The sequence below is a fragment of the Catharus ustulatus genome, chromosome 17, assembly GCF_009819885.2.
Source record: "Catharus ustulatus isolate bCatUst1 chromosome 17, bCatUst1.pri.v2, whole genome shotgun sequence".
NCBI lineage: Eukaryota > Metazoa > Chordata > Aves > Passeriformes > Turdidae > Catharus > Catharus ustulatus.
In genome coordinates this window covers 8,272,242-8,292,114 of record NC_046237.1, presented here as the reverse complement: position 1 = coordinate 8,292,114, position 19,873 = coordinate 8,272,242, and the positions used below count along the sequence as shown (strand labels likewise).

General features: G+C 61.9%; 2 protein-coding genes across 2 annotated transcripts in view; both read right to left on the bottom strand.

Annotated features, from left to right (window-relative positions):
- SLC12A5 (solute carrier family 12 member 5) overlaps window positions 1–6,108 on the bottom strand; it is a 31,409-nt gene extending 25,301 nt beyond the window's left edge. Inside the window, exon 1 of the mRNA XM_033074711.1 lies at window positions 6,016–6,108. Within this exon, the coding sequence (XP_032930602.1) occupies window positions 6,016–6,049 (34 nt within the window). The 5' untranslated portion in view covers window positions 6,050–6,108. The remainder of the gene's footprint in view (window positions 1–6,015) is intronic.
- Window positions 6,109–6,929: 821 nt separating this feature from the next.
- MMP9 (matrix metallopeptidase 9) lies at window positions 6,930–11,719 on the bottom strand. Its single transcript, XM_033075373.2, has 13 exons — window positions 11,275–11,719; window positions 10,833–11,071; window positions 10,357–10,505; window positions 10,023–10,151; window positions 9,768–9,941; window positions 9,511–9,684; window positions 9,221–9,394; window positions 8,926–9,081; window positions 8,519–8,837; window positions 8,258–8,397; window positions 7,996–8,146; window positions 7,792–7,895; window positions 6,930–7,531 (listed from the first exon to the last, which is right to left on the bottom strand). Exons 1-13 carry the CDS (start codon window positions 11,413–11,415, stop codon window positions 7,422–7,424), a joined length of 2,160 nt encoding a protein of 719 aa, XP_032931264.1. The 5' UTR covers window positions 11,416–11,719; the 3' UTR covers window positions 6,930–7,421.
- Window positions 11,720–19,873: the final 8,154 nt, after the last annotated feature.

Sequence of the window (19,873 nt, the reverse complement as noted above, 5' to 3'; positions counted from 1 at the left end):
CGCACCGACCCTGCACTCGTCCCGGCCCCGAACCCCGCCTCCAGCCCCCGCGCTCCGCACCGGCCCTCTCACCGGCCCCGCAACCGCCGCCAGCCCCCGCATCCCGCACCAGCTCCCGCACCGGACCCCGGCATAGCCTCGGGACCTGGAACACACTCGGGGCGTACAGTGGGGCAGAACCTGTGTCTGCAGGACCAACGCATCAGAGATGGTTGAGGCTCGGGATCAAAGCAGCCGCTGTCTGCGTGGCCCCTGCCCCGCGACGGGCGGCTCCCGGGTGGGCAGCACCACGTTATGAAGGGGACCCTTCTGCGGGCATCAGGGCCCTGCCCGTAGATGGAGACCCCTGCCTCAGTAGCGGGACTACCCAGGACACCGGGGGGGATATCCAGACCACCCCCAGTGTGGCTGGGGGGACAGTAGAGATGATAGACCCTGCTCTGCCCAACTGACCTGCAGCCCAGAGAACGCTGCCTGCAGAGGGGAACAGGCTTCATGTGACATCTCCTGGTGACAGGGGGCCGAGATCACACTCATAACAACCTTCTCAAACCTGGAAAAGGGTTGCAATGGGGATGAAACCCCCAGGCCCTCTGGCATCTACGGATGCCCCAGATCTTTCAGCTGTCATCCCCAGGGCCAGGGGCACAGGTCACTCTTGAGCTGGGGTTGTAGAGTGACTCTCCAGGGCTGCTTGACGCCCCTTGTTTTCTCATGCACTCAATCCAGGAGGATCCCCCAGTCAGAGCTGGCTGCAGCTCCCGGCATCTCCTCCGGCACAGGCTGAGATCATGACAGCCCGCTGGCCTCCGTTACTTCTTGACGGCTGTAATTAATTGTTTACTTTCTCCTGGTGCGGAGCCAGCTGCTCTGCAGCGCGGATGCTCCCCGACCTGACCTCACGGCCAGGAGAGAGGCTCAGACCCCTCACCCCAGCCTGGCAGGCAGCATTAATCCCTGCCCTATGGCTGCAGCCAGGACCCAGGGAGCTGCAGCAGCACAGCCCCAGCTCCATGGCAAGGGGCACAGGAGGGCTGCAGGGAGGATGGGTAGTTCAGGGCGGGCAATTCAGGCTGGGCAGCCCCCCGCCCAGGACTCTGTGTGGAAGTCACCACATGGGGCTGCCCCTGTCCAGCCTCAGCAGCACCAAGCCCTCACACGTGCATCCCTCAGCCCTGAGCACGAGCCAGCACCGGAGCAAGGGGCTGGCCCATTCCCAAGGGTTGGGACTGGAAGAAAGAGGCTGCGGACAGGATGTAGTGGACAAAACCACCATCCTATGTAGGACTGGGGGGTTAGGGGGCACCCCCAACCCCCCCAAGGAGGCTGTGACTCTCCAGAAGGGCAATGGGCCAGGGTCCAGCCAGCCATGGTGAGGGCCAAGCACCAGAGGGTGGTTTTTTGCAGGAGGCCACAGTGCGTGGGCTCGGCACAAGAGGGATTTTCCTACTAAAACAGATGCGGGGGAGGGAGCACGTGAAAGACCACTAATCCCCTAATCCCTGGATTATGGCTCCATTTCAGGGGTTTGACGGCAGCACAGGGGGCTACGCTATCAAGACTGCATTAGCTTAGCTGTGCGCAGGGTCCCACCAGCATGTGGGGACAAACTGAGAGTGTCTCTGAGGCAGAGGAGACTGAGGGGCTCGATCCCCCAGCAGAGTACTGACCTTAAACCTGGCCCAAATGCCCATGACTGGGGTATCTGGTGCAGTGTGTTGGAAGGTCCAGCACGGTTTGGGCATCATCCATGCCTTTGCATTGCTTGCAGTCGTGCTGCAGGCAGCACAAGGGCATGGGGAAAGAGGAAGACAGAGATTTTTCCCTGGCCATGGAGTGGGGGATCAACTGCAAGTGGCCCCTGAGTCCGAGCAGCAGGCAGGATCCTGGCACCAGGCCAGGCAGAGCATCAGTGCCCCACTTAACTGCAAGAGGCTGCCCAGGAATGACGACGGAGAGTGGCCAAGCCAAGAAGCATCTCTGCAAAGTGTCCTGTACCCCTGCAGAGACTCCTCAGAATGTCCCAAACCCCTCTGCAGAGAGCCAGGGTGGGGGGAACTATTCTCACACACATTCCCAGGGCTGGAATCCTGGCCACGGATCACACAGCACTTGCCTGTCCTATTACCAGCAGCGGTCAAACCTCCCAGGAGCGAGACACGTGCTGGAGTCACTGGGAAACCTCCGGAGGGCAGGGAGCAGGCAGCCTGGCAGTGTGCCGCCCGGGCAGTGAGGGCAGCTGTGCTGTGGAGATGCTGCTCAGCACATTGCACTGCCTGCTGTGATCCCTGGGCACTATCAACAGCCTGCCCATCCACATCCTGCCAGGATGGGACATCTGCACTGAGGGCTTGAGGAGAAGCAGCTCCCAGGGAAAATAAGAGATTGGGGGCAGGAGAGACCCCAAGACAATGGAGGTGCAGCAGGGCAGAAGGGCAGTGATGCCAGCCAAATGTCGCAGTGGGGGTTTGTATCACAGTGTGCCCTCATCACACTGTCCTGACAGCCCCACAAGCCAAAGGGCAACACGTCCTGCAGCACCTTGGCAGGGTGGAGTGCTCTTGTTCATCTCCATCCAGACAGGTCAGGGCTCTGCCACCAGCATGGGGTAAAAGCAGAACCCAGAGCTGACACAGGCACCAGCTAGGACTTGACACCAGCTGCAGCAGCAGGACAGGACATGGAGGGAGATACAGTGTCCTGTGGGGCTGGAAGGGGAGCCATGGGAGCCACTGTACCTGCCTGAGGCCGAGAGCAGAAGGGCAGCAGTGGGGCAGGGCTGGCAGATGCCATGGGGCAAGGCTGTGAGCTCCTGCGTCATACGAGCCTAGTACAGTGTGCAGCTGGTGCAGCGTCCCCAGCTGCCCTTGCCCAGATGTCTTGTCAGCAGCAGGGCCACAGCAGTGGGCAGCTGGGCAGCCTGGCACAGGGATCAGCAGCAGAAGCAGCCTCCTTCCACCAGGCCCCGCTCCTGGCAACACAGCTGAGGAACCCCCAAGCAGCCCTGTGCCAGTTGCAGTACCCTGGGGATTCCAGGCAGTCACTGCCGAGCCAGGGCCAGAAGGGCCAGTGATGGCCGAGGAGCAGCTGCATGGCCACTTGCCAACCACTGCCAGAAGGGTTTGGGTGCAGGATGAGGCACTGGAGTATCCCATGTTCCATACAGCACGCCTCACTCAGCCCCACAGCCTCTGCAAGGACCTCCACTCTGACACCCCACTGACGCACCTGTAGTGTGTTCAGTGGCATGGAAACTCCTTAGGAAAGCTACTGCAGGCAGCAGATGGGGCTTCAGCTGCTCCAGCCCCCTGGCAGCATCCCACCCCCCCAATATCATTGGCCTCTACCTGCCGCAGAACCTTGGCTCTTCTAGTGATAGCCCAAGGGCAGGTTTGTCTGCCACAAACCTGACCTGAGTGTCTGCGAGGGGGCTGGAGGAGATTGGGGGCCTGGGGCCCTTATTCCTCACATGTGCACGGTGCCCCAAGTGGGGGCCCTGCCCCCTCCCTTGTGTCCTGGTCCCTCTCGGCAGGGGCCCTGCATGGGGGTGCAGCCAGGGCTGCTGGGGTCCCTGCTCTACCCAATCTCCCCTCAGGGCCTCATCTTCCACCTGAGGCCAGCCTCACACAGCTGCCCCACAGAGCCTTGTCCAAGGCTCGTGGGCCACAGCCCCATGACCCCAGGGCCCCCAGGGGGGTCGAGAGCTGCTGACCCCCCTCAGCATCGAGAGTCACGGCAAGGGTGACACCGGGACCGGTTTCCATAGCAACGAGTGAGGCTCCTTAACTGCTTGGTTGCCATGGCTACTGCCGCCGAGCCCGACCGCTCGGAACACGGAGCGGCTCCGCGATGGAGATGCGGAGCCCACTGGGGCCAGGGCGGCTGCCCCACGGGCAGCGCACCGGGCACGGGGGAGCAGCCCCACGTGCAGCCCCGGGCGGAGACCACCCCCACGGTGGTTGCCAAGTGGGGCACGTCGATCCCCGGTCCCGCGGGCCCGGCCCGCCCTGCGCTGGCGGTGGGAGCGGCCCCGCGGGGCAGCGGCACCGGCGAGCCCCGGGGGCGGGGCCGGCAGGGACACACCCCCACCGGAGCCGTCCCGTCCCGTTATCGCCCCCTGGCGGCCCCGTGCAGCCCGCGCCGCCCCCGCCGCCGCCCGCACGGACCCCGCACGGACCCGGCACGGACCCCGCACGGACCCCGCGCAGCCCTGTCCGCCCCCGCCGCCGCCCGCACGGATTCCATTTCCCGGGCCAAGCCCTGGATCCGGCCGTACTCCTGCAGTGACCTGGCACCGAGGCCCCCGCGGCGGCGCCTTGTCCGTACCCTACACCGCCCGGCACCGGGCGGTCCCTTGCCGCCGCCGCCCCTGCCCGGGGGCTGAGATCCCTTCTCAGCATCACCCGCCTGGGGCCGCTCCTGGGCAGGACCCTCCCAAAGGGCGGCCCCGGGAGCCACAAGACGCCCCGAGCACGGCGCCAGCTCACGGACGAGCAGGGGCCCTCCAGCTGGCCCGGAGGTTCCCGCACCGCCCCGGCACTGGCAGCACGACCGGTGCAGCCTTCGCTCGCGCACCGCCCCGAGGTCCCCGGTCTCCGTCACTGTGTCCTCCACGGGTGACACTGACATGGGGCCAGGCAACACCGAGCATTTGTCCAGGGCCGAGTCCCTGCCGGGAACACTGCTGTCCAGAGCTCCCACCTGACATCTGCAGCCCCTGCCAGTCCTGGAACTGCCAGTCCCATCCATCCCCCTGGGAGGCAGCATCTACGGTCCCAGCGCTGTGGAGAAATGTGGGGTGTGAGGAATCCCTGAACACTGCCAACCCCTAAGTAGCCACCCTGCCACGGCCGTGACCACCCCACAAGTCAGGGCACCTCCAGCAGGATCAGCCACTGGCCGTCCTCTGGGAGGGCACAAGATCACAGCTCAGCCAGAAGGATGCGTCCCTTGCTCCCACCACGGCCGCTCGAAATACCCACCCCAGCTCCCCACAGCCCCCCACCAGCAGACTGGCTGCCGAACCAAGGAGCTGTTCCTGGAAGGCCCCAGGATTCAGCCACAGTTCTGGCTCATCATGGTCCGCTCCGCCCCAACACAGCTCACAGGCCAGGCCCAGTTGGCCCAGCCGCCATAGAGTGACAAGTGGCCCTGTATCCCCTTGTCTCTGGCTGCAGCCCTACATCACCCACGACAGCGTGATCCTAGACAGGGCCCCAAAGGCCAGAGCCCACTGATAGAGGCACAGCCCAGCCCGGGTGTCCTGGTGTCCGTCCGGCTGCTCGCGCCTCCCACCCGCGCCCTTCGCCGAGGGTGCAAGGTCACAGCTCCGGCAGCACAGCTCCGGTGCTGCCGTCGGCCGGTTTTCTGGGATCGATACGGCTCTGGTGACAGCAAAGCCCCACCGCCACGTCCCCAGGGCACCTCGAGGTGATGGCTGCCGGCTCCAGTGCCTGTGCCTATGGCAGCCCGGTGGGCACTGCTGCATCCGAAGGCTGGCCACAGCTTGCCCTCCCCACATCCTCGCCTGTCTGGGCAGCAGCCACCCTCGACCACGGCTCCCTGGGGAGCAGAATGTGACCCCGCAACCACGGCCGACCCACAGCTGTAACCACGCTCCATCCCGCTGCCGATCCGGCAGCAGCAGGGCCAGGCTCCAACAGCCCCCGATATGGGGACAGAACAGGGGAGCTCCTGAGGAGCAGAAGTGACCGTGGGGAAGAGTCTGGGACGAGGGGTCCTGTCCGGGCGGCTGAGCCCCACTCCCTGCTCTGCACCTCCCATCTCCCGGATCCCGCAGCTCCGCACCATCTCTACTCCGGGGGTCTGCACTGCCTCCGAGGGGCCAGACCGACCGCAGCTCCGCACCCCCCACGGTGCCCGACGTCCCGGCCCTTCTCGCGAACCCTTCTCGCGGACCCTCCCCGCGGACCCCGTCCTGCCCCGCGGATCCTCGTCGCGCACCGTGTCCCGCCTCCGGAGCCTCCCCGGGCCCCCCTTGTCCCCGGCGCTCACCCCCGCCGCCGGTGACGGTGAACCGCCCGCTCATGGCCCCGTCGTCGCCACAAGTGGCTCCGGCCCCGGCGGTCGCTGAGCGCGGCCCCGCCGGGCGCTGACCGGGGTCCTAGTGCCCGCGGCACCGCCCGCCGCGCCGCCCCCGCGGCCGCAGGGCTGGCTCCAGTCCGAGCGGATCGGATCGGCTCGGCCCCGCTCCGGTCGGCTCGGTTCGGCCCCGTTCGGCCCGGCTCGATTCGACGGGACGGGACCGCTCCGCCACGCCCGGTCGGCCCCACAGCCGCCGCCAAACTGGGGGTGCTGCGACCGTGCCCCAACGGGACGGGAGGGGGCCGCGCTCTGCCCCCGCCCTGTCCGGAGCCGCGGCCGCTAATTACAGCTAATTACAGCCCCGAGGCTGCGGCTGCCCCACCCTGCCGCGGACCCGGGCACCCTCGGGCACGATCCTGGCCCTGGCTCTGCCGCCGCGCTCTGCGGCCGCGCAGGGACAGAGCGGAGCCGGGACAATCTACGGGGCCAGCTCGCGGCGGGGTCTCAGCTGCAGTGGGCAGTCCGGTCACACGCTGTGTGCCGGCCACATGCGGTGACAACCGCCCGCTCCTCATCTCGGTGCAAAGGTGCAGCGCAGGGGAGGGCAGTGGGTGGAGGATTATGTGGGGCCAGGGCTTGGGAGGTCAGGGCAGTTTGGGTGGGGGGTGCCGCACCTGGCGTAGGGCTGGAGGTGGACAATGTCGAGACCGAGGGACATCCTCCTGTTGTACCCAGTGTCCCTGAGGGATCCAGAGTCCTTAGCAAAGGAGATGAGAGCTCCCCAGCAATGCGCCCTTGCCCACTGGTGCTGGGGGAGGATGATGCCCCCAGCACACGGAGGTTCTCCAAGCCATGGCCCCAGTAGCTGATAGAGCACTCGAGGCTATGTCCAAAGAATTGTCTTTATTACAAATCGACAGGCAGTTGGCAGAGGGGGTGGTTGGCAGGGTGGGCAGTGGGCAGGAGTAGGCAAAACCCTGTGTCCCGCCCTGGTGTGTCCCCAGGTGCCAGCTCCCAGTGGGGCTCCACCTGACCTGGCATCACTGGCTCAGGACAAAGACAAATTTGTCTCGAATCCATGTGCAGTTTGCACCAGACAAATAAATGCCTATGTGCAGTGGAGCTGGCACTGGCAGGGGTGGCACAATGCCAGCTGTGGCAAGAGTCCTTCTCCCCAGCTGGGGCTCCCCAGGTTGGGCAGCTCCCAGGGGGTGACCCCAGGACCCCCTGCCCCTTTCTTCCAGGAAGATAGTGACCTCATCTGGGGCTACCCACAGCCACAAGGTTCCTAGGGGTCAGCCTAGGAGACAGGAGCCCGCAGGTTGGGAGCGGCGGGCAGGGAGCAGCACTGGCAGAGCCGGTGACTGGTCAGGCTTTCAGTGCTGGGGACACTGCAGGATGTCATACTTGACGTAGCCCACCCGGTCCACCTGGTAGCGCGGTGTCATCCTCCAGTAGAAGCTGCCCCGGCAGAAGTGGTACTTGCCTGGGCAAGAAGGGGGACAGAGGGAATGGAGGGTCAGCAGGAGCCATACAAAGACCCATCCTGGTGGCTGCTCAAGCAGCATACGCACATAACACCCTGCCAGCTCCACCACAAGGACCCACCGGGGCTGGTGGCAGCATGCTCTGTCCCAGAGCCATTCCCCACACACCCGAGCATCCTGAGCTAGGAACCGGAGCAATGCCATGAGGTATTGGTAGCCCGGGCCTGAACACAGCACCCACCCACCAGATTCCACTCACCTTGGTAGAGGAACACATTGCGTGCATCGAGGGGGACGCCGGTGAACACGTCGTCGGTGGCACGGGGGTAGCCCTTGTCCACCCTCTGAACCTTCACGTCCAGCCTGTGGGAGAGCAGAGCTGTGCTCAGGGCTGCCGGGAACCCCCCTCCCAGTCCCTTGCTAGGGGCTCAGGCAGGCGCTGCTGCTCTGCAGTCCTGCTCACCTCCAGTAGCTCTCCCCGCTGAAGAGCAGCACTTTGCCACGGCCCCGTTGCAGGGCCCCCGAGAGGCGGCCGGCTTCCTTCCCTATACCCAACTTCTCGATCCCCCGGGGGCCCAGCACACTCTTCCCAGAAAACACCCAGAACTGCCGACCTGCAGTGGGAGATAGTGGGGGTGTCAGGCAGTCCTGAGAGCTCCCAGGCTTCGCCAGGCTCCTCCCACTGCCCGTGGGACTGGGCCGAGGGCAGTGGGGGTAGAGCTCACCAGCAAAGAAGAAGACCCTCTTGGTGAGCAAATCCTGGAAAACAGCATCGATGGTGTCTGGGAGGCCGGGCCAGGTATCAGCAACAGAGAAGGCACCCTGGATGCCTGATTTCCAGAAGGACGAGTAGGTCCAGTATTTCCTGGTGGGGAAGATGAGCTGTCCTTATCACCTCAGCCTGCCATAGCCCATGTCCCCCACATCCCTGTGGTCCTCCACATCCCACCTCACCAGGGCAGGAGGTGCCAGATGCTGCCACTCACCCATCCTTGAAGAAGTACAACTCCCCATTGATCTCTGTGATAGCATCAAAATTCTTCTCCATGCACGCATTCCGGCTGGGGTCCACAGGAATGGGTCCAGCTGTGGGCTCTGGTGTCGTCTCCTCCTCCTCCTCAGTGGTGGAGGTGCTGCCAGCCTCTGTGGGCATGGGCTGGGGCTCCTCTGTGGGCTCAGGCTCAGGCTCCTCGGTGGGCACAGGCTGGGGCTCCTCTGTGGGCTCAGGCTCCTCCGTGGGCACAGGCTGGGGCTCCTCAGTGGGAGCAGGTGCAGGTGGAGTGGGTTTAGGGCCAGAGCCACGACCTGAGTGAATACAGGGGAGAGCATGAAGCTGGAACCAGCTTAGTGCTGCAGGACACCCAATGCACCCAGCTGCAGTGTAGCTGCTCACCATAGAGGTACTGGATGCCCTGGACATCATCGGGGTGCAGCTGGAAGTCCTGGATATAACTGTACATGGGGTACATCAGGGCCTCACGCACACTGGAGTGATCCAGCCCCAGTGAGTGTCCAAACTCATGGGCAGCCACCAGGAAGATGCTGTAACCTGGGAGAAAGCAGTCACTTAGATGCCTGATGGGCCACAACAGGGCAGGACACACCGTCCAGAGACTGTGGTCCCTGCAAGAAGTAGGACAAGGTCGCATGGGAGGCACAAAGGGGACCATGGCAGAGGGGGTCAGTACCTCTGTCAGGGCAGAAGCCCCACTTCTTGTCGGTGTCATAGTTGCTGGTGGTGGCACACCAGAGCTTGCCGTCCTGCCGGCCCTGGCTGGTGCAAGCGCTGTAGGACTGCCCCAGGAAGGTGAAGGGAAAGACGCACGGGTCGCCCTGGGAGTTGCCACCAATCACCGCCGTGTCTGCAGAAAAGTGTCAGTGAGGCTGTCCCTGTCCTGGCTGCACTGGCCAGAACCCAGGACAACGCTGAGATCCCTCATGTGCCCCCTCCCCTGCATGCCCCCCTCCCTGCTGGCACCTCGGTTGGGGCAGAAGCCGTATTTCTTGTCCTGGTCAAAGCTGGAGGTGGTGGCACACCAGCGGTAGCCATCGGAACGCCCATCTGTGGTACAGGTATCATAGGATGTGCCATCAAAAACGAAGGGGAAGACGCAGGGAGCTCCATCGCTGTTGCCACCATTGGTGTAGAGGACTGTGGGGTAAGGGAGAGTGAGGAGGGCCCCAGGCACCACGGGGGTGGGCAGGGGTGATGGTCTTATGGTCACCACTACTCACGCTCGCTGGGGCAGAAGCCATATTTCTTGTCCTGGTCGTAGTTGGAGGTGGTGGCACACCAGGGCAGCCCATCCTTGCGCCCCTCCGTGGTGCACCGGGAGTAGGAGCGGCCCTCGAAGATGAAGGGGAAGTGGCATTCAGCTCCATTGGCATTCCCGTGGCGGGTCTTCACCACTGCTCAGAGAGAGGTGGCTCAATGCTGCAGCTGGGGTTGGCACCATCAGACCTCCCCAGCCCTCCACACCCTGCCCTTACCTAAGCCAGTTCCCAGTGTCCAGAACTCATCATCGTCAAAATGAGCATCACCCTGTATGCCCTGGCCTGGGGGAAAGGCGTGGGCCAAGAGTCCGTCCTTGCCGTCAAAGGGGTACCCGTCCCCATGCTCTGCAGAGAAAAACACCCTCAGCTGGACCTGCCAAAGGAGCCCTCACAACCCCAGCACACACAGACACCCCCGCCCTGCACACCTCCTGCACTTGTGGGGGCAGGGGGACTGCAGGCAGAGCCCAAGGAGACGTGGGGTGAGGATCCCACAGGCAGGGTGTGTCACCAGGCTCTTCCTCCCTCCTGCCTGCCCAAAGGACATCACCTTGGCTGCCAAACATAATCATGATGTCTGCCTCGCCGCTGTATATCTGGGTGAAGGTGAGAGGGGTCACATCGCTCCACACTTGGAACGCCCGTCTGAAGGCATCATCGATCACGGCACGGTCCAGGTCGGGGGAGTAGTTTATCACCCTGCCAGGGAGGCAGAGGGTCAGTGCTGCAAGGTCTCCTCCTCATGCAGGAGTAACCCTGTTCTGGGAAGGAGCAGACCCCCACCCCCAGAGGTGATAGCAGTCACCACCACCTCACTCAGCGCTCAGGTCCTCTTCTGGGCATTGGGGAGCAGATGCTGCTGCCGTCCCCACTTGGCTCTGGCAGCACTGGGACCCAGCTGTACAGGTAGCACAAACCTGGACAAGGGCTGAGCAGAGGCTGCCAGCCTCCTGGTCTCTCAGGCTCTCCATTCTCCTGGGACCATCACCCTGGGGACACAAGGGTTCATCTCCAGAGCAGACTCACCGGTAAGTCAGGTCCATGTGGTCCCACTTGAGGTCCCCGTCAAAGGTAAGGAAGCTTCCCACGTCAGGGACACCGCAGCGGGGGGCTCGCATGGCCTCCAGGGTGGCAGCATCCAGCTCTCCCGTCTCCTCCAGACCCAGCTGTTTCTGCATCTTGAGCAGTGCCTTGCCCAGGGACACCTGCCTGCCACCAATCTTAGCCTCTTCCTCCGTGGTGTAGCCGAACCTCTGCAGGTAGCGCTGTGGAGGAAAGGCAGCCAGAAGGGTGAGTGAGGCAGGAGGAGGCTCCAGCAGCCCCGGGCATCCATCCCAGCCTGGGTGTCTCCCTGAGCTCCAGGAGACTGACAGCTCTCAAGCCGCGCCTGCAGCCCCTCACTGCCAGCCTGGGTTCCCCGTGGGGACCTTGGTTCCAGGAGGGCACCACGAGGCCATGCTCCCCTCACCTCTGCCAGCTGTATATCCGGCAGAGTGCTGATCAGGTCCCCCGGGAAGGTGACAACCGCATGCGGCTTGCCCTGGAGAGGGGCAGCACAGCAGGACACGGCCAGCAGCCCGACGACAAGCGGGGCCAGGAGGAGTGCCATGGTTCGGCAGTGGCAGGAGGGATGTGGCTGTGCTGGTCCCCGCTGTCTGCTCTGGGTGCCGCCGGGCTACCCGCTCCTATTTATGGGGTGGGAGGGCAATGAGTCACCCTCAGACCCCTCAGCGCCGACTCACGCTCCCTTCTGCCTTCCCACGCTGACGAAACGCACACTCTATCCCTGCCTTAACTGTTTCATCACCTTGTTTACTAAACACACTGCGTTCGACAGCCACACGAGGACAGGAAGAAGGAGAGTGCCTGGGCAGCTGCACCGGGCCCCAGCACAGCACTGAATGGCCACCCTGGGGCTGCCCTGCACAGGCACTGCCCTGCTGGCCCCAAGACCACAGTAGCTGTGAGGACAGCCAGGTGCTCAGACCCTGTAGCCATGTCATCACATCACCTGACACTGAGCTTGGCTGGCCAAGGGCTGATGGTGCTGGACCCAGACCCGCAAGGGAGTAGGTGGGCATGGGGGCAGATGACAGTGGGACCCCAACCTGAGCCCCAGCACCTGGAACCCACCTGCTTGGGATTTGGGAGCTTGCACCCTCACCAGGACTCTGCATCCTTCCCCACCACAGCTACATCACCCCCGTGGGTCAGAGTGTTTCCAGCACTGGAGATGCCCATGGCTCCTCACCCCATGACCTCTAAGCCCAGCAGTTGAATGGCAGAGCTTCCTGGGACCAGAGGCAGTGCCTGCCCAGGAGCAGCTCTGGGCAAGGGAATACTCCACCTGGGGCCCTGGGATATTAGGGGTGCTCTATCCTTGCTGCCCTGCTCTGCAGGGTGCTGCTGACTCAGGTTCCCACCCAGCACAGCACAGACCTTGCCATGGGATGGTGTTTTCCTGCTTCTCCCAAAGTGCCGACGCTTGTGGGAACGAGAGCAGCGAAGGGGAAAGCAAACAGGGATGAGGAGCGGGGGGAAAACAGATGGCAGAGAAGAAGGCGCAGCGTCAGCGGCGGGGGAGGGAGGACTGGTGCAGCCCTGCGAGGCTGCCTGAGACACAGGTCCCAGAGTGATCCCCTGCCCCAGCCCTCACAAACACCATGAGCCCAAGGGGTCCTCAGCTGGCTTCATCAGGAGGATCTTCCTGTTCACCCCATTGCTGTTAGTGCATGTCCTCCCAGCTTCCACCGGTGACAAGCTGTGGCTCAGCAGCCGCCCCCTCCCAGTATCCCCCTAGATCTGGCTGAGCCAAGCCAGTAGCTCCTGGCACAGCCAAAGAACAAGCAGGTTATGCGGGCACCCAACACAGCTGGGGACAGTGAGAGGTCAGGGCTGTGCTCCCTGTGCCCTTGAAGAGGAACCCCCATGCCCAAGGGAGGGCTCATCCCTGGGGCAGCATCACCTGCCAGGTGCCCTGTGCAGGTGTCCCTCAGGGCCACAGCTGGCTGGGCACAGGGAACTCACTGGCAGTGTGGGCTAAGCTTGAAGGAAGCAATGGTGAGAAATCAGGGGGTTGCCTCACTCCCCCACCACAGCCTTGCAAGAGCAGCCCCCATTCCCTGGAACAGGAAATTGCCCCACAAGTAGCAGCCATCCTGCAGCCAGTGTGACAAACACATCCAGCCAAGCATTCTCTCACGGTGGGACATAGCTCAGGGACCTCAGGTTACCCTACAGCCCCCTCCCACGGGATCCAGCCTGCTCCCCTTGTCCCTGTGATGGCCCAGCTCTTTGCCAAGCAGGAGGCACTGGCTCTCTGTGCTGGAAGCCAAGGTGAGGAGGGCCTCTGTCAGGGTGCCCTGAGAGCCCATTGAAGCTGGTGTCTTCTTAGGCATTTGGGGAGCAGGCACTGCTCCACATCCTCCACTCTCCAGCCTGCCAGGACCTCAGCCCACAGCACAGAGCTGTTGTGGGAGCAGGGTGTTAAATAACCCCTGGGAGGACGAACCTGCAGGGCAGCCCTGACAAGGAGACTTCTGACTCCAGCTCTGGGATATAGTCAGAAAGTCAGATCCAGCTCTGGTCCCCCTGGCACTGTGGCAGATCCCTTGGCCTTCACCATGCTATTCCCATCCCTCATTTCCACCACATGCAGAAGCTGCAGCTCCAACAACCTGGGCACTCTGCCAGGGTACACCATGGCATCACTGCCTGCAGCCCAGCAGCACAAAGTAGCGCTGGCAGAAATGGGGCTGGAAGGGGAGTGGGGCCTCGGAGCAAGTGACAGCAGAAGGAGATGAGGGCCAATGCCCCACACACTGTGCACCAGTCCCAGCAAGCGCTCAAGATGGGCAGTGGGAGCTCCAGTGGAGGTTGCTGGCTGCAGCTCTGCCCCCGTCCTGGCCGCTCCCACTGACTCATGGCCCTGCTCACCAGCTTCCTCCTGGAACCATCCCGGGGGAATTTCTGGTGACTCTCTGGAGGCTCGTCAGGGAGCGGGGCCAGGGCAGCAGGGAAACCCCTATGTCTGGCAGCGCTGGCAGCCTCTGTGCCAGGCAGGGAATTCTGGCACGAGCCCCGTGCAAGGCAGCCTCAATAAGCTTGTCTATGGGAGCTGGGTCAAGGCACAGGTTCCTCAGAAAAAGTGCATGTGTGGAGGGAGGCTTGGGGCAGCCACTGTGGATGCTGGGAAAGAGGAGGGCAGCAGTGACAGAGCAGTGCTACAGGCAGGAGAGGGTCGTGGATGGCAGAGACCCCAGGAGCTGTGCCCAGCCCAGGCTGTCCATGGCCTTTTTCCCTCCTTCACCCTGAAAGGAGTGAGATGGAAAAACCCAGACAGACATCCTCCATCCCAGACACTGCCCGAGCCACGAGGTTGCCGGTCACCACCGTCGCTGCCGAAAGGGGAAGGAACAGCCACCACAGCCCCTTCACACACCCTTACTCACGGCCACCCTCATGCAGATCCTCTGTGGGAAACTGGTCCAGGACTTCAAAGGGGGCTGCTGTCTGCCTGGATCCCTGTCCAGGACAGAGGCTGACAGAACACAGCGGCACCTCTGCAAGGCTGCAGGTCTCCTGCTGGGAAGTGCTGGTTGGGTCAGCAGTGAGGTTTTGGGGGATTGTATGAAGCCTAGGCCTCTAGACCCCCACTTCAGTTCAATTCCCCCCATAGAGGCAGGCAGGATGGGGGCCAGCCAGGGAGAGAGTGTGGCACCAGACAGCCAGGGGAGAGGTCCACAAACATGGGATGCACCAAGGCAACAAAGCTCATGGGGAGCTGAGGAGCAGGGCTGAGGGAACACAGAGCTGCCACAGTCACTGCTTCACACCCAGGAACCCCAGGCAGGGGACAGGGGTACACAGGAGGAAAGGACAGGCACAGGCATCAGGTGCCCTCTCAGCATAAGTAGGAGTGTAGTGGCAAGGGGAAGTGGGGTTCGAGAGAGTCAGCATCTTGTGCGGGTGAGACAGCACTGGATTGGGGAGAGCAAGTGCTGGTCGCACTGGGAACATGACCTGTGCAGAGGGAAGGGAGCACTTGGACTTGGCAGAAGCTACAGAGAGAGCCAGTGCCACAGCCACCATGGTACAGCCAGACACCCTGAACTGTGGACAGGGCATTATTGCATGCCTCTAGCTGAGCCAGGCAGCCACTGGTCCCACTGCCCTGAGCTACAGTGCCCCAAAGCCATCCCTGCTCCTTTCCCATGGGCTCTGCACCACCCCATGCCCGGGGAGCAGAGCTGACACCCCAGAACTGGCTGCCACAGCCAGCACCAGTCCATGGTATGCAGTGACTGGAGCATGGAGACACTTGGCATGGGAGTAGGATAGGGCATAGGGAGCAGCTCTGCGTCAGAGGCTTGGAGCCCCATCACTCCTGCTCAAGGGCTCCAGACAGAAACAACATTCCTGCACACACTTCCCGTATCTGCTGTCCCAGTGCTTGGCCCCGTGTGGGCTGGAGCTGCAGTCTCCAGCTGGGTCCAGGACCCTTCCTGGCAATCCACCCTGCATGCCGCAGACCCGCAGTTCTCCAGCACCAGCAATCTCTGGCCCTGCATCCCTTTCCTGCCTGCCCCAAGCTCTGTGGATACACCTGTTCAGCTCCTTGCTTGCCTCACCTGGGGAACTCCTCATCTCCCATCATTCCCTTCTTGCCAATCCTTCACCCCTGCTTGCCTGGTGTCCTGCCTCCCCTAGCCCCTCACCCCTTGTCTCACTGCCGCCCAGCCCCTCTGTCCCCAGATGCTGCTGCTCCCGCACCTCTTGTCTGGGTGAGGATGACGCAGCCGCTATCACCGGGAGGCTCACTCCTCCCTGCAGGCGCTGAAACCAGCGCTGCCGTGTCACCACCCATCCCAGCTGCAAACCACACATGACGGATCCTCTGCCTGCAACACCGCTCCCGGTATCCAGGTGGGTGGCACAGTCACCTCCCTGTGTTGAGCTGGGACACCCCCCTTCATGCTCGCCCTGGGAATCCCCTATATCTGTTGGGGTTCCCCTGGAATGCTGCAGGAATCCCACCCAGAGCTCCCTTCACCAAGCGCTGGGGCTGACAGCTGGCACCGTGGCACACCTCACACCGAGGCCATCAGCAGCCTGCTCCAAACATCTCACAGGGCTCTTGTGCTTCAGGACTTGTAAACTCCATTCTATCTCTTGACCCTCCTCCTCCTTCACCTTCTGCCTCCAGCTTTGACCAACCTTTCTTCTCCCGAACTTTCCCACCTGCTGGGAGCAAGAGCACGGGGTATTCAGGCAGATGAGAGGGGCACAGGGTCCAGGTCACCTGGAGAGCATTTGGGAAGGGGTATCCATGGGCAGCCTCATGGCCATCATCTCCTCAGCATCCCCTCTTGTGTGACCTGCTGGATCAGCTCTATGGAATCATCTCCTGTACACCACAGGAGTGAGGCAGGAGCTGGGAGGGAAGCAGGGTAGGACAGAGCTGGGTGGCTGCCAGCTCCTGGGGGCACAGCTGCTGCAGTGAGCCATCAGCACCATGGCACAGGACGGGTGGGCAGCGCTTTGTTCCTGGCGGTGACATGGGCACAGCAGCTGCCTGCTAAAACAGGGAGAGCAGCAATTGTGACAATGACAGGGAGCCTGACTGTGTGCAAGGGGACAATGTGCTGCCAGGAATCCATGGCTGTCAGCAATGGAGCGGCTTGGGAATAAGGAGCGGGGGTTTGTGGAAGGTGGAATATGGGCAAAACTGGTGGTATTTAATTGTAAACTGCGCAAAGCAGAAGGAAGGGCGGTAGATGCAACACGTTCGGATTTCAGTAAAACATTTGACAACTGTTCCAGTGCTTACTGCCAAATTAACTCAGAGCAGCTCAGTTGTCAACACAGGCATATGGACAAAGCCCAGGCAGCCCAGGAATGGCACACAGCCTGGCGGTCTGCCAGGAGCTGCCCCGTCCACATGACCTGAGACCTTTCAAAACTGGGCATCGTGTGAGTGGAGGAAAGCACACCCTGGGCTGAAGGAACACCAGGATGGACAGAGCCATTGTACTTTCCAGGGAGGAGAAAGGCTGGAGAGCACCCAAGCAAGAGCCAGCAGACCTGTGGGAGCTGCCATGCCCCCATGGGGTGGGGAGCAGCCCCACAGTCTGCCTGTTCTGCCCTGGTAGCAACCTTTCATTTAAGGGGCTGGAGTGAGGGGGACTGAGCAGAGCAGCTTCACAGGACCAGCATGGGTAGGGATGCAGGACTGGCAGGGTTGGGAACCCCATAGCAGCACCAGGTACTCAACCCCTGCTCCAGGAGTGCTCATCCAGGCACAGGCCCTGTGCAGGGGACAGACAGAGCCCAGCACACTGCACATCCGAGGCCTTTGGGGCCCTGCTACATACACAGCTCTCTGCCCACCTTGTTTATTTTACTTATATTTCAGTAATTTGCTGATTACCATTTTTTAACTAACCAGCAGTGATGAATCAGCAGCACGGGAGAGGGTGGAAACTGGCGGCCTTGGACCGTGGCTCCAAGGTCTCAGGGTCTGGAAAGGAAGCCACAGGATCCCTCCAGAAGGGGAAAAAAAACACTCAGCAGTAGCAGCAGCAGTTCTGGCAGGCGTGAGGGAGCCAGCTGTTTGCATCCAGCAGCTCCAAGCACATCCTGGAAACGCTGTTGATAGCCCCAAAAACTTTCAGGAATGGCAGCCATGGCACTGACCTGGGTGTGGGACAAGACACATAAGAGAAGGAATGCATGGCTCGGTGCCACCATCACTCCGTCTTGGGTCAGGGCAGTCACTGATGGCACAGGAGGCACCAGGACAGCCCCTCCATGCCCAAGGCACAGCCACCAGCAGTACCTCCAGGGCCACTGAGCTGCCTCCTGCCAAGAGGATTGTGTGAGGTTTTGAGCGGTCTCATCATCAACTTCCATGGGCTCCTCCACTGGGAGTGGCTCCTGCCTGTCTCGAGAGTGCCCTGCCTGAGCCAAGGGTGGCATTATGGCTGAGGTCATGGGTTCAGCCACAGCTTTGGTGGCCACAGAACACAGGCATTATCCTATGGCACTCCCACTCACGCCAGCGCTTTGGGAAATGGGGATCCCAGCAGGAACAGCCAGCACAGGGGCAGGCTGCTCGCCACAGAAGCACCACCCTGGCACAGGGCAGAGGAGCCGAGGCAGTGCCTAGCAAGAAGTTATTCCAGCTCTCACAGCCACCCTGGCATGGAGTGATCCCCCAGGAGCGTCCCAGGAGCCTTCTCCAGGAGCCAGCATTGCTGGGAATGCGCAGAGCGGTGAGGCAATCTGGTGTAAAGAAAAACCATTTCCTGCAGCAAGGGCTGCTTTGCTCAACGTTTTGCAAAATGTGCTGATGCAACTGCCCTTCCCAGGTGGGATATAAATACAAGTCTTGATGTGGATTCATGCCCTGCAGCTACACAAACATCGCAACAATGTTTTCTTTGAAAAGAAAAAAGAAAACAAGGAGGAACAAACAGCGAGGATGACAAAATCACTGGCAGTGGAAGTCCGGGGTTCGGGTTGCAAGGGGCGGGGGGGAGGAAGCTGAGGCTCTGCCTTGGGCACCGTGCTCAGCACAACCATCTCCTATTTTGAGACAGTGACCGGGGCTACGAGCTCATGGAAGAGCCATTGTGGGAGCAGGACAAGCCGCTCGACAAACTGTACTGGGGAGGGGGCAGCCCGCCGTGGGCACGGGGCACCTGCCCGGGGTCACCCATCACTGCGGCTCACACTGCCTGAACAGCAGCTTGTCTGATGGGAGCTCCTTCCCAGCGCTGCATCCAGGCTGAAGAGCAGGGAGCTGGGAAACCTCCCCAGGCGTGGGACAGCTAGTCAGGGCAGTCCATCAAGCAGCCTGATAAAACCAGCCTCATACTCCGCCCAAGCCTGAGCTTTGTCCTCCAGGCACAAGCGCTGCGTTGTCTCCTTCAGCCCGTTCCCAAAAGGCCTTTAACCTGCTGCTCCCCCTGCTAAGGTATTTGGACACACAGCCAACACGTGTTGCAGCCATTTTTGGATTCTCTTTAAGCCTCTTGCTGAGATTTCTTTGTGTTTTCTTTGGCTCTGAAGTGATTTCAGGCTTGGAGGCACAACAGCAGAGAATTATCAGCAAAGTGCTGTGCCTCTGGAACTGAGGACAGGAGCTGTGCTCTGCCTGCCCTGGAAATCCCCCACTCATCCTGCCTGGGGGCACGCAGCATTTTTAAAAATAGCAGGTTACCCATCACAGCAAAGCTGTGCTTGGGACAATTCACCGAGACAGAGGACATGGGGCACCTCTGCAGGGTGACAGGGAAGCTTGACGCAACTTTCCATCAGCAGAGCCAGCACCAGGAGGGTTTGTATGAGCCCCTGAGGCCCCTGGAGCTCAGGCTGGTTTGCCCTGTAGTCATCACCCGTTGGGAAAATCCTTCACTTGTCTCTCACAGCAGCTAACTGAAGGCAAAAAGAGGAAACCTGCTAGTCTGACAAATCCACCCTGCTTCCTCTACCTGGCAGGCAGCTTTTGCCAGGCGTTCTTCTGACACCACTCCCCCTCCCCAACAGGTACACAGAGCTTCCCCCAACAGGGAGCACAAGGGCATTCCAAACCCAGACAGAGCCGGTCACAGGCAGTGCTGGGCTCTACCGGTGTGAGCTACCGAACTACAGAGAGGGGGCATCAGGAGCACCTCCCTCCCATCCTCCCCAACTCTACTTCCCCCACTGAGCTACGCAGGGCTGCTTTAAAAAGCAGTAGTAGGAGACAAAAGCTCAAGCCCTTGGTCTTTCTGGGTTTCTGACATGACAGTGACGGCAGCAGCTGGGCGCATGTGGGGACTCAGCCCTGAGGCAGCAGCGCTGCGGCAGCAGAGCTCACACAGCCAGCCCGGGGATGGCTCTCACCGCTGCTGTCTGCCCATGATGGATGAGGGCATAAACCTTTCAAGGATGCATTTAATTAGCTTGAAAAAGAGCCGGAAGGTGCACACGCAGCAGCTGGCGGTGCAGCTCCTCTACTGCCTCTGCCGGGCACACGGTGCCTCCTGGAATTGTCACCTGGGGCAGGACACAAGGGACCTGCA

Excerpts from the sequence above, each read along its gene's own strand:
- MMP9 (XM_033075373.2), bottom strand. The coding sequence starts at position 11,415 with ATGGCACTCCTCCTGGCCCCGCTTGTCGTCGGGCTGCTGGCCGTGTCC. Across the intron at positions 11,072-11,274 it reads CGGATATACAGCTGGCAGAG|CGCTACCTGCAGAGGTTCGG; the intron begins GTGAGGGGAGCA and ends TTTCCTCCACAG. Across the intron at positions 10,506-10,832 it reads CACATGGACCTGACTTACCG|GGTGATAAACTACTCCCCCG; the intron begins GTGAGTCTGCTC and ends CCTCCCTGGCAG.